We start from the raw sequence: 20367 nt of genomic DNA on the forward strand, positions 1-20367 counted from the left end.
ATTACTATACCCCCCTGGTGGGACCTGTGCCCAACGTTAGACATGACAGGCTTAGAAGAATTAATTTAAATTTTCGTTTTGAAAAAACAAGTTTTTCAAAGAAATATAAAGAGATCTATTACACCAAAAATGATTTGAAATAAAGTCAAATATTCTTCCATATCTTAAACTACCACAAATCACCATCAATAAATGAAAGAAATCCAAAACGAATTTGAGATACAATAAATAGCTGAGTCGAACTTAAAACGTGTATAAATCAACACGAGTAGGGTTGACAGCCATCAAGCCTTCTGAAGACCAGGACATAGTTCAAACTTTCCTGAAAAAAAGAGCATTTTAAATGTTTTCAGTTTTTTAACTTTAATAAATCAAGATTAAAACTTTAAGGAGTACGTATAAATATATGAATTTTAAACTGTTAATCCAGATTCTTTTCTTTCTTTCTTTCAGCATAGTGCAAATTATATTCTGGCCTTCAGAAGGAATTTTGTGTGTCAACCCTACACATGTTAATTCCTGCTTGTTTTGAGTTTGACTCGGTTATTTGTTGTAATTTCCATTTGTTTCAATTTTGCATCATTTATTGATCGTGGTTTGTGATAATTTTACGGTTGGAACATTATTTAACTTTAGTTCTGTCCATTTTGATTTAAAAGAATTCCTGGGAAAAGAAAAGTTAAAATACATTAATTCTTCAAATTTTTCATTTTTAATTTCAATCTTAGATTTTGTAATCATATATTCTAGATTATGTGTATAAAAAAAATAATTACGGATGACATCGTCACTGAATTCTATCGAATGAGATTTGACATCTACGAAGCCAGCGGAAATACATTGCTGTCATCAACGATTTATCTACCAATGAATCTACATAAAAAGACAGTTGAACTTTTTAATACATAGTCAATATACAATATATATACTACCATCAATATTTTGCATCCTGTAGTAGTGACTCCTGGCCAGGGTTACCAAAGATGCAGTTTTTGGTGCCTAAAAAGTAGACAGGTTGTGCCACTTAGCCCTACACTGGAATAGAAGCGAAATTAGTGTTCATCTACAAAAACAGAACTGAAGAAAAGTGAATTAGTCAGAATGAAACTAGAGTAGATCTTAAAGAATCACTGAAGGAATTATGAGTAAGTAACATTAGGCAGTAAAAGGTGTTTTCGACACTTTCTTGAGAGTTTAGCTTAATGATATCTTAGAAATTTGCTTTAGATGATTTCCGATAAGGTTTCCAACGGCTCAGTAGCGTGCACTATATTATCGTGTATCATACTCTCTATCTAAGTATTTATTCGCACTAAAGTTCTTTGAGTAGACTATCAGGACTAGCGCCCTATTCAGAACTTGGAATTATAAATTAGGGTTTTAATATTACTCACCACCCTCCGAAATCGTTCGCAGTTGGAAATTATGCAAATTTTTCTGCCTTGATAAAGGCATTTCTTTTTTTTTTTTATTTTTTTTTCTGTGGAGATGAGGCCATATACCGATTTTCTAAAACTGACTGATATAGTTAGTTGTGATCGTGATACCCCAGGCAACAACGGTCTTAAAATTTTAGAAGCATCTACTCTGAATTTTGGTAGTATGTTTACAGGGTAGATCCACCGGAATTATGATACTGAGATTGCTGGTCAATATGTGTTTTGTAATACAAAGTAGCTATTTAAGGATGATATTAACCCCGAGCAAAGTGGTGGTGATTCTGAAGACTTCAAAGTTTTCCACCTTAATTGTCAAGGGTTAAATTTATCTTTCCATTTTATTAGCGAGATATGTGAACTTTCATTTTTAGGGATATTGGTCTCACGGATGGCTTAATGAGCAGAATTCGGCTCTCTTACAGATTCCAGGGTATACATTTAATAATAAGAATCGTCAGATTAAACAACACGGTGGAATTGCAGTGTATTTACGGAGTGATATTGAGGTTTTGGTAAGAAGTGATCTAATGTTATATCAAAAGATGTTATTTGAACCACTTATCCTGCAGCTTAGGCTTAAGCCAAAAGATGTTTATGTTGGAGTACTAAATAGACCACCATCTGGATCCATAAGCTACCTGATTTCATGTTTCTTTTGGAGAAACAATTGGAGAAAGTATCTACTGGTTTACACCCTTTTTTCATACTCAGAGACTTCAACATTCACCTGTATGAAATAAATTCGACTGCTCAAATGGATTTTCTACAGCTATGCACGTCATACGTTTTGTTCCCTACTATTTATACATGTAGGCGCATTACCGCATTAATATCAAGAGTTCCTGATAATATTTTTTCTAATTTAAAATTCTCAGATCCATTTTTGGATTTTGGCCAGTTTTAAACTTTGTATCCCGCGTAAGCCAAGTTCTAGATTTTAAATGAGTGCGTTCACAAACGTAAGGTCGTTTTGGCGAACTTGGGAATAGCCTATAAAAGGAACAAAATATCAAAAGAAATTCAAGAATTAGGTTTTGAAAAGAAACTGACGAGTAGCACTAATAAGAACGGTGCAAAAGTTAAGGGTAGTAAAGAAACAGAAGACGATTTTCAAAGGAAAAGCTTAGAGTTAATTCCAGGCGTTATTCACACCATTCCAACTTCTACGCTTAGAAAAAAAATATTTGAAGGTTGACATATACAAAGTAATTTCTTTCCCGGGGGTGGGGATAAAAAGAAGACTTTTCCCTAATCTGAATAAGAAGTACCAATAGTCTTTGAAAAAATTACATTTCTTGGGGGAGGCTTCTGGATACCAAGTTCCTCCTCCCCTGCTTGCATCACTGATTGATGGACCATCGGCATGCACATCATTATAGGTTTATAAAGAATCAAACAGTTCGTGGTAACGAACTGTAGTAAGGAGTGACCCGGCTCAATAATAACCAAAACCCTAAAAAACCGAATTTTGATACAAATAGTTACATTAAAAGAATCGCATTTTAATGATGATTTTAAATATATAAGTTTCATCATGTTTAATTTTACCTATCAAAAGTTACGAACCTGAGAAAATTTGCCATATTTTAGAAAATAGGAGGAAACACCCCCTAAAAGTAATAGAATCTTAAAAAAAATCACACCATCAGATTCAGCGTATCAGGGAACCCTAAATTACAAGTTCCAAGCTCCTATCTACAAAATGTGGAATTTTGTATTTTTTTGCCAGAAGACAAATCAGGGATGCGTTTTTTTTTTTTTTTTTTTTTTTTTTTTTTTTTTCCAGGTGTGATCGTATCGACCCAGTTGTCCTAGAATTTTGCGAGAGGGCTCATTCGAACGGAAATGAAAAGTTCTAGTGCCCTTTTTAACTAATCAAAAAAATCTGAGGGCACCTAGGTCCCCTCCCACGCTCATTTTTCCAAAAGTTATCGGATCCAAATTCTGCGATAGCCATTTCATTCTGCATAGTCGAAAAACCTTATAACTATGTCTCTGGGGACGACTTACTCCCCCACAGTCCCTGTGGGAGGGGCTGCAAGTTACAAACTTTGACCAGTGTTTGCATATAGTAATGGTTATTGGGAAGTGTACAGACGTTTTCAGGGGGATTTTTTGGTTGGGAGGACGGGTTGAAAAGAGGGGGCTGTGTGGGTTAAACTTTCCATGGAGGAAGAAGGGGGAAGAAGATTTCCATCGAGGGGGCGCAGCATTTTCTAGCATTATTTAAAAAAACAATGGAAAATAAAATATAAAAAAGTTTTTTCAACTGAAAGTCAGGAGTAGCATTAAAACTTAAAACGAACAGATAATATTAAGCATATAAGGGGTTCACCTTCTCCTAATACCTCACTCTTTAAGCTAAAGTATTTTTAGTAATTTAAACTATTTATTCTATGGCCTTTATGATTCAGGGAATAAAATTTAAGATTTAGCGTAAAGAGCGAGGTATTGACGAGTGGGCGAACCCTCTCATATACGTAATAAAAAAATACAAATATAGAAGTTTGTTACGTAAGCTAATTCGTAAGTTACGTATAACTTTTACTAATGAAAACGTTCGTAAGAAGTTCGTAAACGTTCGTAAAAAACGTACGCTAAAGTTTTTAATTGTTTTAAAAAGTAGAATTGTGGGAAAGAGTCAAACTTTCGCGTAAAGAGCGAGGGATTGCGGAGGGGACAACCCGTTTCATATACGGAGTAATTTCTGTTCGTTTTAAGTTTTAATGTTGCTCCTTACTTTCAGCTAAAAAAATTAGTTTTTTTATTTAATTTCTGAACGTTTTTGAATTAATGCATGCTTGGTTTTGGCTCTCCGCACATAAATTACTAAAATGAAATTTGTATATTAATTCTTTTTTTGGCTAAATGGCTTTCTCTTAGTTTTGATCAGACGATTTTGAGAAATAAGGGGTGGAGAAGGAGGTATAGTTGCCCTCCAATTTTTCGGTTACTTAAAAAGGCAACTAGAACTTTTAATTTCAACGATTTATTAGTAAATTATATACGTAACTTAAGAATTAACTTACGTAACAAACTTTCATAATCTTATATTTTTATTATGTATACGAGGGGGCATGTACCCTCGTTAATACCTCGCTCTTTACACTAAATCGTAAGTTTTGTCCCAATTCTTTCAGAATGACCCCTGAATCAGAAAGGCCGTAGAATAAATAGTCTAAATTACTAAAAATACTTTAGCATAAAGAGCGAGGTATTTATCGCCTCCTAAATACCTCGCTCTTTATGCCAAAGTATTTTTAGAACCCCTCATATGTGTAATAATCTCTGTTCGTTTTAAGTTTCAATGTTTCTCCTTCCTTTAATTTGAAAAAACATTTTTATGTTTATTTTTCATTGTTTTCTTATAGTAATGCTAGAAAATCCTGCGCCCTTTTCATTTAATTTTTCTTCGCCAATGACAGATTCCTCCAAGAAAAGATCCTCCAACATTGCCCCCTCCCCTCAGCCCCACCCCCAAACAAAATAAAATCCCCCTGAAAACGTCTGTACACTTCCCAATAACCATTACTATATGTAAACACTGGTCAAAGTTTGTAGCTTGCAGCCCCCCCCCCAGGGATTGTGGGGGAGTAAGTCATCCCCAAAGACATAGTTATTATGGTTTTCGACTATGCTGAACAAATTGGCTATTTCAAAATTTTTATCCGTTGACTTTGGGAAAAAATGAGAGTGGGAGGAGGCCTAGATGCCCTCCAAGTTTTGGTCACTTAAAAAGAGCACTAGAACTATTCATTTCTGTTAGAATGAGCCCTCTTGCGACATTCTAGGACCACTTGGTTGATAAGATGACCCCTGGGAAAAACAAAAACAAAAAAAAAAAAACAAATTAACACGCACCCGTGATTTGTCTTCTGGCAAAAAATACGAAATTCCACATTTTTGTCGATAGGAGCTTGAAACTTCTACAGTAAGGTTCTCTGATACGCTGAATCTGATTGTGTCATTTTCGTTAAGATTCTACGTTTTTTAGGGGGTGTTTTCCCCTACTTTCTTAAATAATGCAAATTTTCTCAGGCTCGTAACTTTTGATGGGTAAGACTAAACTTATATATTTAAAATCAGCATTAAAATGCGATTCTTTTGATGTAGCTATTGATATCAAAATTCCATTTTTTAGAGTTTTGGTTACTATTGAGCCGGGTCGCTCCTTACTACAGTTTGTTACCACGAACTGTTTGAAAACTTTGACAATATCTTTGTAATTCTTCTTAATAGCAGAGATCAATGGTATTATCTTGTTGCACTTAATATTAACATTAGCCCCATTTGCAACCAAAATTTCAACTATTTCCTTATGACCTTCATCTACAACGAACTGTAATGGTTTACAATCTGTACTATCGGCAAAAACATCCTTATTAACTTCAGCTTTATTTTTTATCAAAAGGCTAACAGCATCTTTGCAGCCCATTAAAACAGCCAGATCTAACGGTGAATAACCAAACTCTGCTTTAGCATTTACTTCAGCTTTATTTTCTATTAAGAATACGATGGAATCTAAATTGCAATTCTTAGCAGCTAAATGTAACGGTGTCATTCCATCATTAGTTCTACCATTGACTTCAGCTTTATTTTGTAAGAAAAGTTGAATAACATATTTAGTGCCGTTCATTGCAGCTGCATGCAGTGGTGTAGTACCCTCAACGTCTTGAGCTCTAACTCGAGCTTTATTTCCCAATAAAAGTTCAGTAATATCCTTTTGACCTTTCCGAGCGGCTAAGTGCAATGGTGTTCTTTTAGTATTGGTTACATCATTGATTTCTGCTCCTTTGCTTATTAAAAGCTCGGCAATAGCCTTGTACCCATCATATGCTGCATAGTGCAATGGTGTGGTATTTTCTTCATCCTTAGCAAAAATACTGGCCCCATATTTGAGGAGAGTCACAACTATTTTTACTTGACAACTCTTTACTGCAAAATGCGGTGGGGTTAAACCATTCACAGTGGCAATGTTAACGCTTACAGTATTTTTTAGTAAGACTTACATAAGTTTCTCATGTCTAATCTTTGCTTCATAGTGCAATGGCGTGGCATTTTGTTTATCTTTAGCACATATATTGGCCCCATACTTAAGGAGAGTCATAACTATTTTTGCTTGACATCTCTGTACTGCAGCATGCAGTGGTGTTAAGCCATTCACAGTGGCAATGTTAACACATGCATTTCTTCTTAGTAAGACTAATACAAGTTTCTCATTTCCACTTGCTGCTGCATAGTGCAAAGGAGCATTATTATAGGTTTTATCAACAGCATTAACGTTAGGTTTATGCTCCAATAAAATATCAACTATCTTATCGTGATCACTCTCTACGGCAAAATGTAATAGTGCTAAGCCATCGATATCTAAAGCATTTACATTCACTCTCTTTTGAATTCAGGCCTGCACTACTTCAAAGGGACCATTAAGAGCTACTAAATGTAATGATGTGTAATCTCTGTCGCATCTAGCATTAACCTCTGTCCTCTTTTGAAGTGAAAAATTCAGTAGTTCCAAATTACCCCTATTCGCAAAGATGTGCATTAACGTATTGTTACTGTTTGTCTTAAAACTGTTAATATTTGTTTCTTTTCCTAGAAAAATTTTAACAACATCAATATGACTGTTATAGGCTGCATAGTATAAAGAGGTCATACCCCAATCATCTTTGATATTAGTATAAGCATTATTTTTCACTAGAGCTTCAACAGCAGCTTTGTGACCGTATTCAGCTGCAACATGTAGTGCTGTTTTGCCATTATTATCTTGATCATCCAGAGATACACCTGTTTTTTGTATAAAATATTCTAAAATATTTTTTCTTCCATGTGCAGCAGCAACATGAAGTGCGCTTTTTCCATTAGTATCTTTAATTTTGACATCTATATTTTTTATCAGTGACAAACTTTATAGCCTCAATGCTTGGTCCTTGAGCAGCAAAATGCAGTGCTGTCTATGAGTTAATACCTCTACCATTAACATCTACTCCTTTTCTGAGGCAGCACTTTAAGTTTTCAAAATTTCTTTCTTTTAATGCGGCAAATATTTTTTTCTGATTAGTGATTATGGTGAGGTTTTTATTATGTTTATTTTTCAGCCTAGAAAGACTGTTTCTTACCGACATGTCAATTCTTGAGTTACTTTGTCTTACATTCTCTGCGATAAGTTTTTCAGCATTTGAAATAACTGCTGCTGTGGGATCAGATGACAAAACATGAACTATATAATTATAGTGGGCTAAGTGATTCCGCAAACATTTTCCTGTTAATAAAGGAGTGTTTTCATCTAAAAAAAGGCTGTTTTCAAGATGCTTCTCTAATCTACTTAAAATAGACATTATATCGAGAACAAGCATTTCTACAACTACTTGCAACTTTTTATTTCTCTTGTAGGAAGGCAGCTCTACTGTTAACTTGCCACATAATATGTTACTTCTTAACGCACTTTTCAGTTCAGATAACTTAAGTTCAAGCAAGCTATTGTATTTTTCTTCTGTTACATTGTAACCCTTTCTTTGTTTACGCTTATCAACAAGCACATCTTTATGATTCAACTTGTTTCTTAGTTTTTCAACCCATTTAATATCATTTCTTGCAAATTCGGTAGCATAAACTATCTGGCTTATTTCACCGATGTTGTCTTCTCATGTTCTTAACTAAACACTACGATAAATTTGCCTTGAGAGTTCACAGATTTCTTTAAGATGGTGAGGCTCTATTTGTAAGGCATGTAGTATTTTATTAGCAACCAACTTAATACCCCTAATATCATTATGATCAATCTTAATTCCGTTCAAAATTGAAATTATGCCTTTCAAACGCATAACTGCCATAAAAGAGTCTTTTCCGGTATTTGTTGATTTATTTTCAAAAATTATTGAATTATATCAATCTTGCTAAAAAGCTGCCTTTCATGATCTGTTTTGTCAGTTATAATTCAGTTATGTTTTGTCAGCTATATTTCGTCAATATTACCTAATTCACTACTAGTACAGATCCCTATAACTTCTTTTATGTCTTCCAAGCTTTCAATTTGTTTAATTTTAACTATCAACGTTCTGATCATTTTCACTTTTTTGCTTTGAAAAATGTCCGTAATTACATCATCGATTCTTTTAAGATCATTTTGAACCCCAACAAAAAAGTTTACACTGACGTTATCCTCAATCTCCATTTTCTTTGAGAACAAGTAAGCATTTGATAAGGAATTACGTAGATCTATGATGATTTTTCTTGTGTCCCTCGGTAATGATAGAAGAAGAAGCTCACTTGTAGTCTTCGATAACCTTGGAGATTCCAGAGTGTTTTTTAAATGTTCACCAGTAACTTGTAAGACCCTCACAATAATTACTTTCCCTTCGTTTTGTTTAAGATCAGCGGATAATGTTAATTTTATATAATCACTTATTTTCTTGAAAGAATGAATGTCTCTAACTTGTTGATAATCGCTATACAGTTCTCCAAATTGAGGAAAATTACTAACGATCTTAGCAATAACTTGCTCACGATTTAAGTTTGGGATTCTTACAAATGTTTTTATGTCCACAGATGCCATATGATCTTTTTCCTCTTTAAGTTTTTCAGCAAAATTTTCTAGGTGGTTAAGTATTTTGTTTTTATTCAACGTAGTTTTAAGGAATAAATTAATTTCATGTCGTTTTATGTGAGTTGCAACAAAACCGATTAAAATTTTTTTTATTTTTTCCCAAGGCAATCTATCGTAGGTACATTTCAACTGTCGCTTTAATATATGAATATTTTTTGCAATAACCTTTGCTATAAATAAAAAAATTTTTCATCTATTTCTTCTCTTTGATAACACCCAGTTCTTAACAAGTCAATATTTTGAAGTACTAATTCAATCCGCTCTCTTGTGCTATAAAGATTACTTTTAACACTCTTATCTTGTTCAGAAAAATTAGATAAAAATCGGAGGTCTATTAGCTTATTTTCAACAAAAGTTTCTCTTCTGGCAACGGAACATTCTGTAGTGTTAATTCCTCTTAAGCTCGTAAAATAATTTCATCTAATTCACTCAAATTAACAGCAAAGTAATTGCCAGGCCATTTTTTAATGAGTGTGTCAAGAAGTTTCACATTACCAGATCGTATACCATAATAGAAGGCATTATGGCATTTTTCATCCTCATCACTTGACAATAGAGTGGTTTCTCTTATGAACAGAGAGGAATTACTGTAAATTTTATCGTCACTACTAAGTAGGTATTTTAAAGTGTTCACCCCATTATGTTCACAAGCTAAAATAACTAAATTGGTAATCTCAACAGTGTTGTTATTATTGATTAACTCCCTCGTTTTTTCTAAGTCTTCTTTACGAACAGCATCAAATAAACGGTAGTTTTTGCGAAGCATTGGTATTCTAGTCCGTGGCCTTAGCTTTCAGAATATTCACTTCTACTAATTTAATAAGGCTACTGTCCTTGAATTGAATTTTCTTTACACAATCAATTTCGTCTGATATCCTCTAGAAAGAAAAAACGAGTACATAATATATGAATACATTGAAATGCTACAATAATTCCAATGTTTCATCATTGCACACATTTAATGCATATAATTTTGCATGTGCTAGTAGATTTTATCAAATTATTCTGTATTTAAAAAAAGGCATGTACTTCATTGCTGATTTCAAATCAGCAATTGCACTCCAAGCCCAAGAAAGTGAATCAGGAGATAGGTATTTGAGAAACACCAACCATCGATCAGCATAAGAAAAAGATCTTAAAGTTTTAAAATTTAGAATGTAGACTAATTATTCAAAATTTTTCAAATAGAAAATTTATCAAAATTTAAACAACTAACGAACATTGAATTCTATCGTTTGTAATCATTCTGAATTTCGAATCAGCCATAAATTTAATAGCTGATTTGAAATCAATAATGGTTATTCAAAATTTTCAAAAAAATAAAGTTGTAATGTTTTTTACCTTTATGCCATTAGCTCCAATAATTAAACTCATTTTTGATGATATTGCAACAATTAATAAGGTTTTAACATTTAAAATGTAGACTGACTGTTCCAAATTTTCCAAATATGAAATTTATCAATGTTTAAACAACTAGTCAGCAAAGAATTCTGTCATTTGCAATCATTTTACTTTTCAAATCAGCCATAAATTTTATGGTTGATTTAAAATGAACAATGATTATTCAAAATTTTCAAAAAAATTTAGTTATAATCTTTATTAACTTTAGACCAGCGGGTCAAAAAAATTAAAGTCAATTTTGATAATATTACCGCAACCACTGAGTAACAGCATTGTGTAAATAAATAAAAATAGATTGATTCAATAAAATATTTTCCACTTCAAGGACACCATGGGTACACCGGTTGTCAAAAATGTGCATATACAACATTCCATGAAAGGCCAAACTGCTAAGCAGAAGTATTTAAGAAATATTGGATGAGATACTGAACTAATTAAAAAGTCAGCATTGGAATGACGACAATATTTCAAAAATGTTTAAGACTATTAAGTTGAAACTTTTAAACAGAACAGGAAGGCTTAAAATTCAAAAATTTTAGGAGATGTCAAGAGAGTTATTTGGATGAATAAACATAAATGTAATTTCTTTCATTCTATTTCATTTCAAGTTGCAGAAATTCCTATTGTAGTTATATTGAGTAAAGTAAGAGACAGTATTGAGATAATCTTATTCTAAGTAAGAAATTAAATTAGAATCTGATATTTTATTTCTTTAGTAAAAAACTTGAACACCGTAAAAATAATTATTATTTTCATCAGTAATAAGGCTTTGGTAATACAAAACGGCCAGAAACGGATTAAACAAATCACTGAAAAATGTATTTTTATTATAAATTGGAGTTAGCAACATATAAAACGTTGGTAAAAACGTCATATTAATGGGGATGACAGACCAATTTAAAAATCAGCAACATTCGATTTGCTATTAGAAGAACAAAATGATGAATTTAGCACATATACGTTAGTGACTCTACTGATCGTGATTACCGTCCGTATTATCTAAATATTTAGAGCCTTTCTTAATATTTTTATTTCCCTGTCGAATAAAAGAACCTACTCTTATTTGGTACTCTTATCTATTTCGGCCTAGAAAAGGCAGTGTGGTAATGTAAAAAATTCGCATTGAATAATTGAATCCTAAAACGAATGGCAAATACTATAAAAACTAAAGTAAAACTTAAAACTAACAAAAACTGCTACATATAAGAGTTTGGGCCCCATCCAACTGTAAACCTTCCAAAATCTAGTGCCATTTGCATTTTATGAAAAACAAGATTTATTAAAATGAATCAAGAATTGACGAGATTACCAGGAATAAATATCCTTTATATGCTAAATATTCAATTCAGTTTCATTTATTACTTCTCTTTTGATTATATTAATTTTCTGATTTTTTCGTTAATGCAAAAATTTTTAAAAATGAATCTTTTCTATTTAAAATAATTATTTATTTTATATTCGATTGGTTTTGGGCTCGAATTGATCTTTGACAGTAATTTCTGGTCGGCTGAAATTTGAATTCTTAAATGACTTCAATTGTGATTAGCTTTAGCTTTAAATGAATCAAATTCCACTTCCTTTTCAAGATCAATCAAATTTAAAAGCTTAGGATCGATTTAGATATACTGTATTCCCATTTCTTTTTTCAACATCAAAGATGAATTGGCAAAGATTTTGCAAAAATATTTGTTTTCTCTTTTTGTGGCTGTTTTTCCACTTGCTGAAAATCATCCATGTCTTGGCTTTTTAATTTTGTTCTTGCGATTGATTTTTTTTTCTCATGCTTCATATACTGATTGATAATTAATTCAATTTAATAGGCTAGTTTTTTTTTGTTTACACTTTTTATCCTTCTATTTTTTGAGCGTCAGAAATGACTCGACAGAAGATTATTGCCAAAATATTTGCTGGCCTTTTAGTGTTTTTTTCCTTCTTTATTCTTTTTTTGTCTTCAATTGGATGGATACCAGCTTTGGTCTTAAATCATAAGTCTGTTTCCAATCTTAAATCTGGTGAATTCAAGTTTTCAAGATGTAAAAAATATCACAACATTAATTTCAAGATAGTTCTATTTATATATTTTTATATATTTTATATATATCTTCTATTTTATTGCCTTTGAAATAATATTGTTTTACTATTAGATGGATTGCATTGCATTTGTTTCCTTATGTACTAAGTTCTGAAAGCTATAATAATAGCTGTCTTAAAAGGAAAATATATCCTAAGAGACAGCAAATTCAATTAGATAAACAATTAAATAATTAAGAGAATACTATTTGATTAAAATGTTACTTATAGGTAGATTTTCTTACTTATTATTACCTATTAACATTATGTGTTTCATATTCTTATTGTTAACCTGGCTGGGGAGCCATGTTCTCCCACCTCCGCTAGTATCAATAATCTTGGACATTTCACTCAACAGTCACAAAGTTTACCTCTTTGAACTTTCTGAAGCATCCAACAGATTTAAGATTCAACCAGTTCTCCCTTTTTCCTCCTTCTCATCTCTTCAAGAAGCCAATAGATTCACCTAGAAGAATCATGACTTCGTAATTTGGGTGTTTTTATCCCTGCTATTCTAAAATTTATTTTTGAACAGTGAGTAAAACATCCCTCCGGTAAGGGTTTCGCATTCAGCGTAAATTGAAGCTCGAGATTTGGTAACGTAGTTGGTTTCTGACCTTTATTTTTATAGGTATCCTTAAATATTGCAGGCTTGTTTTCCTGTTTTAGCAGAAAAAAAACTAGATATCTAGCCTCCCTCGTCCCTTTGAAGCAATCTAAGAGTGTAATTCTGAATATCATTTCTGTAACTTCCATAAGACCTATTCTTTAGTAGTTTTCGTATGCGGTTTTATCCCCATTCTTAATGAAAGGGAAGTTAAGTTTGTCCAGTCTTTTGAAAAAAGAATATGCTGTAAAAACCTCTTAACTAAAGCCAATTAAAACTCTCAGTGCTGACTTTGATCAAGTCAGAATAATACATTAGATCATATATAGTTTAAAAATATATATCATGAAGTAATTCAAACATGAGATATATGTAGGTACTTGAAATTTGTCAGCTCTAGCCTATGCTAACGGCTAACTATTTGGATAAATACTATATGTTAGAATAGGTTCTAAGGTATATCCTATAATCATACTAATCCTTAAAATGGCGCAAACACATTACTTTAAACTGAAAAATGACAGTAGATGACACTATCCTGCCAAAACATCGGTTCAGAGTTGTTGCTAATGAAAAAATATAAAGGAAGGAGGTGTTTACAATGCCATATAGCCTGAATAAACTATTTTGAAAAGTAGATTGTATATACGTTTACACTTATCTACTTTTCTAGGGCAAACACAAAAAAATGTAGATGCAATTGTTTTTAAACATCGAAGAAAAATTCAGGTATAAAGTAATGGAAAAAACAATTAAAATCCTAAATTAAAAACAACTGTTTTTTACAAATTATGTAGTCATTGATAGAACGGTAGCCCTGCGTCACGAAAAAGTGAAGTGGTTTTATGTATTAGTTATTTCCTTCTCCAAAGTAGAGATTTTTGAGGACAAAAAAGGAGCCAAATAGCGACAAGACTAGGGATAGAATTTTTATAGAAATACTTGAAAAAGAACCGAAAACAATTATTGTTTACATATTTTGCGCATTTATTTCAACATAGCTACTTTGATTACTGTACAGTAAATATAATATAACTCAAAAAAGGGATATCAAATTATCCTCAGCTATAAGTTGTTTTTTTCGGAAATTTTTTCAAAACATTCCAGATCAAGTTCTGTTTTCTTTTTTAACAGTTGTTATAACCATCTGAACAGCTGTCTCAAAGCCTTCTTTATTTTAAGCTTTTGACAACATAAATCCTGAGATTTTATGTTGAGCAATTAGTGCATCTAACATAGCTTCTGCTACCACAACCAAATTTTTAAATCGAGAGCGCTATCTAGTCTTTCGGCCACATATTCTAAACGATTGTCTCAAACCCTTTCCTGCACTGAAACGTCTTTTTTTGTTCCTTCTACATTAGGTTTTGTAATTTTTCATATGTAAATAAGACAGCCCCTACATAGGAAACAAACTCAGAGGATATTGAATACAATTCTATTTTCCATTGCGTGGCATCAATACAACACTGACGTTGAGCTTAGCATTGAGAGTTCTCTCCAACGTCAGTGTTTGTGGCTGGTTAAGTGCATTTTTATCTGATTAAACCGTGTTGTACACTTGCCTTTCCATAAAAATCGGTGAGAATAGAACCTATGACATTGCTCAAATTGGGATAACTCTCTTTTTTCTACAGTTGATACTTTCAAAAGTCAAAAATGTGTGTTATTTATGATGCTTAGCGTTGCAAGATCAATAGCTCCTCCCTAAAAATGCTCCACTTGCATATGTGGGAATATGAACATATTACAAGGTCCCACATCTTCAATGCTCAAGAATGAAATGAAGGCCCCTTCTCTCAAGACACGTATGGTACTCCTGATATGGGTTAGTGCTGAAGAAGAATAAGTGTAATTTTGCTCTGATCAGAGCAACGAGACTATATGCTTATGCTGAGATACTTTGTTATACTTTGTACTTATTCCTATACTTTGTACAAGTATACTTTGCTACACTATTTTATATAAGTATACTTGGTTATACTTTGTACTTGTACTTATACGTTTACTTATACTGTTATTCTAATACTTTGTTTTTGCAAACAAGGCTCTTCAGCCTTTCCCTTGTTGCCTCTTCAATATAAGGTGTTTCAAAGTTTCTTTCTGACCTCGGCTTGTTGACGAGAGAAGTGCCTCCAACTTATTGGGACGGATGGCATAATTTGTCGTTTCATTATACTCTCACACTCAATATTTAGAATCATTGATATCTCTCCATATTTCCTACCAAAAGTTCGAATAGAGTCATAGGTATCGTTTGGGTGTGAAAGAGAGAAGGGCAGTTTCCCCTCCAATAGCCTGGGGAAAAAATAAATTATTAAGTAAGTTTAAAACCATTGCGTTTTTTAAGTTTCATTTACGGTCTTTATTTCCAGCATATATACTTTCTAATACTAATCCATCTTTGATTTAAAATTAAAAACCAAAGCCAAAAAACAGAGGATTGTCTCTATTTATAAGGCCCTGCTAGCTTTTCGTTATTTTTACTTTTCTATCTACTTCTTGTAAGCACCTCCAAATAAAGAATTGATATCGATATAAAAGAGAGTGTCACTGAATTTAGTCACATTTCACGGTATGCAAGCGTTACTTGTGGGACATATATCTCTGAATCAGCATGCTGTTTGAAAATTCTGTGGTAGGTAGGATAAAATGAATTCGAAAAATACATTTATATTTTTCTCACATATAGAAATTTGGCACGCACATACAATTGGTTTCAGCCCACACGTTTTTATATTCTTATCATTCTTATATGGAGGAAAATTCCCGCAAGGATATAGAAATTTTCTTGTAGAAATTTGTCCACGGAGGTTTTCATTGGAAAACACCCATTTTTGTTACTTTCATGTAAAAAAAAAGTCGAAAAACAACTCAAAGTGTAGTTTTGGGTGCCATATGTCACATAATGATTGTCTTGAGATGTTTGATTCACTAAAAGTGATCAAATTTAATAAAAAAATTATAAAAGAGCAAATAATAAGCTTTTTATGATGTCCATATTTCCATCCCAGCCTTCCTATTCCAGCAATATGACCCAAATTTTATTCTTAGGGTATTATGTGGAACTTTAAGACAATTTTCACTATTTAGTGGAACTATATAGCTTTTGCTAAATAGTTAGCTTTCCTCACTATAGCCTGAAGAAAATTGGGCTGTTGAAGACTAAGGGCAAACATATACCGCTTTACTTTTTCTATTGGGCGTTAAGGTTCTTTCGTAAATCATTTCCCAAGAACAAGTTTTCAGACATCTTGAAAATATGTTAAAATTGAATATTTCAAAGAAGGAAATCCCATGCCTCCTGAATCACCAGGTGTAGACCCCGTTTTGCCCCTAAAAATAAGAATATTTGTACTACACCCATTGATACAGCCCCTCATCAGTTAGATTTCTAAGCTTTAGAAAACACACTTCAAACTTTTCTTAAGAATTGCTTCATGCAAATCACCTGTACCATTGCAACTGTTGCCAGGAAAATATTTCAAAGTATTAGACACAGCTTCTTTTAAAAATATCGTACTTGTGACATCTGGATGAGCACTCTGGAAAGATATAGCAGGGTGAGCTGTCAGTCATAATTGACCAATGTCTAGTTTTATTGTTACATTTGCCTAAGATCATCAACTTTAGTATTATATATGATAGTAAAAATAGGCTCTGGTAAAAATGACAAATACAGATACATAGGCCTTTTCTTTTTTCTGGATCCAATCTGCACCAATTACTATATTAATATCCCATGCCATATTTTTCCTTTATCAAAATATTCTTAATCAGTTCTCCGTGAATCATCACAACAACTGCTGTAAACAGAAGTATCGAAAAAAACTCCCTCAATCAATCATCTTTATACAGGAAAAAACTCTGAGACATCCTTCAGGAACAAAAGCAGTATCAAATGATGAATATATTTTACCTTTATTGAAAGTTCCAAGAACAGGAAAAATTAGCCATTGACAATACGATTTCTGTCTCTTTTATATTTGATTTTTAGAAACTTCAGTCTAATTTCAATCAATGTCCGGTCGATTTTTTGTACAACTTTAGCCCACAGGAAGCTCATAGAGAAGATCATGACACACTTGACACTTTTCTTCAGCACTATGCAGTGAAAGAATTTTGAAAGAGATAGAAATAATTCAATGGTACTGATGCAGCTTAAATTAATCGACCTACTAACATTTTTGAAAAAGGAAATTACCATATGGCCCATTAAACTTTTTAAAGTGTCAATTTTCCTAGACACTGAACATATAATGCATTGTCTACAAGAAATCAAAGATGAAAAGATTCTTGGTGGCTGTTATAACTATGAACTTAAAAAAGTCAAAAATTATTTATTTCTTCCATTGACAATTAGAATGTTATTCTCAATGATATTCTGAGAGAAGTTCTTGGTTTAAAAAAAATATATAATCAATGGTAGAAGGGCTGAAAGTACCAGTAGCATCGATCATGTCATCTTGGCCGATTATCCACCTGACCTCACCTCGGATAGTTGTATATTTCTTTACGCTTCATTTGTTGAAACATTGAGAGTTTGCAATAGCAATGTTCCCCTCTTAAGTCTTCTTGAATTAAAAAAACCGTCAGTTTCACATTCATTATTACAAGATAAATGATTTTCAATATGTCCCTGTACACACTCCTTTTTTGGAAATCTGCCAATTAATATTAAGAATCGGATTAGGTGACCCTTAGCAATATCAAAAGGTTTGGCTGTAACTACATCATTTTTCACCCATTCAATAACAGGATGTCTAATAGGAAAATTGCATTCGTTTTTCCTAATAATGATTGCTATTTTGCTACTCTTTATCCAAGATAAATGGGTTGTAGAATGGACAATTACAAAGGTCGATCATTAATATCGGACTATAGTCTTTGCAGCTTGTTTGATAAGCTATTTTGCTCAGCACTACCCTTGGCTAAAAAATATATTGCACCGGCTGTCGCGGATTTTGCATCCTCTGAAGTACACAATTGGGGCACGGGCTCTGAGAAAAGTATTTCGGAAAATCTCAGGTCTGGTGCACGATCCCTTTGGTGAGCAGTTCATATCTCGACAAAGGTAAAAAGTTTAAAAAGGTTAAGAAACACTGCATAAACAATCACTTTCAATTCAGGTTAGTAACGAAAGACATGACCCTTGTCAAATAAGAAACAAATAAGGAAACCAAGGAAGAAAATTATTAGATCCAAAAAGGATTTGTTTTCCTAGACTGAACTGGTGTACCTACCAAAGAAAGAATCCCATCAATCAATCACTTGATCTTTAAATCTTTTCGATGATGAAAATATTAATGTGACTCTAAAAGATGGTTACTGTGGACAAATCTACCCACAACAGCCGCTCTCTGAAAAAATCCATTTGAAAATTTATTCCAGTGAAGATTATTTGATAGATTTGTATTCCACATCTAAAGATTTTTAAAAAGTAGTCGATAAATCTGATAATGAAAAGCCAAAATTTACTGGTGGAACATCCAATCAAAATTATGTATTATATAATGGATTTAGACAAATCAGTGTCTACATAAATGGAACATTGGTGGGCACTAGCAACAATCTCTCAATTTTTACAAGCTACATACAGTTCATGTTGATACCACCAAAGTATCAACATTCGATTCCATATATGGAATCGAATGTTCAGCCAAGGGAAATGAATATGAGACATACACTAACACTACAAATACACTTATAGATGTTACAACTAATAAATTATATTTAGTTTGGAAAATAAATCATGAGAAATCTCATAAGCCCCAATAGCCTATGTTACTTTTGCAGTGGAAAAACTGAGAGCTAGTAGACATGATATCAAACTACTTGTTCCTCGTACAATCACCGATCAGCGACGTATTGCCACCGGTTTACAAATCTGCACTGACTTATTATTTATCAATGATGAAATTCCTTCAAAACTGGAAGTTGCCTTTGTAAAAAATGTTAGTGTTCTAGGTTTGTGGACAAGTTCCCCGCACAAACTTGAAATCTTTGGACTTTCCTCTTTTGTATGTAAGTAAATGAAATCCCACTCTGCAATTCATCCTTAGATAAATCCCATTGGACATTGTATGTGTTGACAATGCAGTCCTTAGATTGAGACTTACAACTATATGAAAATATTATAAACGATGCAATGTCTCCAAAAACTCAGCCTGTCATTGTATTGAACTTGTCTGGCACTCAAATTATATGCATTGTACGAACGGGAAATGTATTTTTAGAGTGTAACTTTTCTGAGTCATCAGATGAGAGTATTATATTCATGTTATTAAATCAATTTGAAGCCAAACCTTGCACCATGAGCGAAAATTAAAAATTACGATACTGATATAATCTGCCAATAAATTCCCCTCCGGATTCCCCCCTGTTATCTGCCTATATTTATACTCACATATTTCTCTCTAGTCTATTATACACCAAAGAACAGCCTCAATAATTCACTGTAAATTCCAAAAACTAGGTCATTTACAAGAATTGTTTGATTTTTTTTTCCTTTTATAATCAGCAGCTTCTGAGCACAAAAACGAAACGGTGGATGTTTTTGGAAGTTAATCAAACAGACGAAAATAATAAAAGAAACTAGGTTTGTTCCACAAACAAAAAACGTGAGAGCCTGATTAAAAAGAGCGTAATATTAGTGGAGTTTCCAAAGAATCATCATTTGTTGCAATTACAAATTTAGGTTTATTGAATCTTCCTGCTGATATTATATAAATACCTTTTCAATGTATAACGTTCTACCCATAGAATCACGCATTGAGAAGCTTAAAACATAAAAAAAAACTAATTTGACACTAAAATCGGCACTTTGTGTGCCATTTTTCAAGGGGTTGGGCTAACAGGCTACCAGAACATCATAGACAGCCTTTAAATAGTTCATATAAAAGCTATTGATCACATCTACGTTCTTACTTTCCACGATATATAAGTTATAGATGGCACTAAAAATGGCACTTTTGACGCCGTTTCTCAAGACGAAATAATGGGTCTAGTGGGTTACCAGATATTTTTTGAGTGATGGCTAGTGGCTCATTTGAAAGACAGTGGTCATATCTAAGTGCTTTTTATCAATTCTATAATCCATAAGTGTGATATAGCACTAAAGTTAACCCTTTTGGTGCCACTTCTCAAGTGTAAAAGCTTAGAAGTAAAAACTGGTATCGTTGTAATGATTATGGTCCAAAACCCATATCTGGAGGTTTATATGAACACTTATTGTATTACATAAA

General features: G+C 32.7%; 2 protein-coding genes across 8 annotated transcripts in view; both read right to left on the bottom strand.

Moving 5' to 3' along the window:
- Nucleotides 1–884: 884 nt before the first annotated feature.
- The window catches only part of LOC136040237 (eukaryotic translation initiation factor 4E-like), a 97395-nt gene continuing 77912 nt past the window's right edge, over nt 885–20367 (bottom strand). For 3 of the 7 annotated variants that reach the window (XM_065724444.1, XM_065724438.1, XM_065724443.1), the window contains exons 4-5: nt 12888–12982; nt 7322–9923 (exon numbers count right to left, since the gene is read on the bottom strand). In XM_065724444.1, coding sequence (XP_065580516.1) covers nt 12962–12982 — 21 coding nt within the window. In that variant the 3' untranslated portion in view covers nt 7322–9923; nt 12888–12961. Of the gene's footprint in view, nt 1036–7321; nt 9924–12820; nt 12983–20367 lie in introns of those variants that run through there. The other 4 variants (XM_065724439.1, XM_065724446.1, XM_065724445.1 and 1 more) reach the window with 4 other exon arrangements.
- On the bottom strand, nt 2391–8994 carry LOC136040309 (putative ankyrin repeat protein RF_0381). Its single transcript, XM_065724551.1, has 5 exons — nt 8415–8994; nt 7098–7307; nt 6449–6806; nt 5629–6322; nt 2391–2429 (listed from the first exon to the last, which is right to left on the bottom strand). Exons 1-5 carry the CDS (start codon nt 8992–8994, stop codon nt 2391–2393), a joined length of 1881 nt encoding a protein of 626 aa, XP_065580623.1.

The sequence above is a fragment of the Artemia franciscana genome, chromosome 20, assembly GCF_032884065.1.
Source record: "Artemia franciscana chromosome 20, ASM3288406v1, whole genome shotgun sequence".
NCBI lineage: Eukaryota > Metazoa > Arthropoda > Branchiopoda > Anostraca > Artemiidae > Artemia > Artemia franciscana.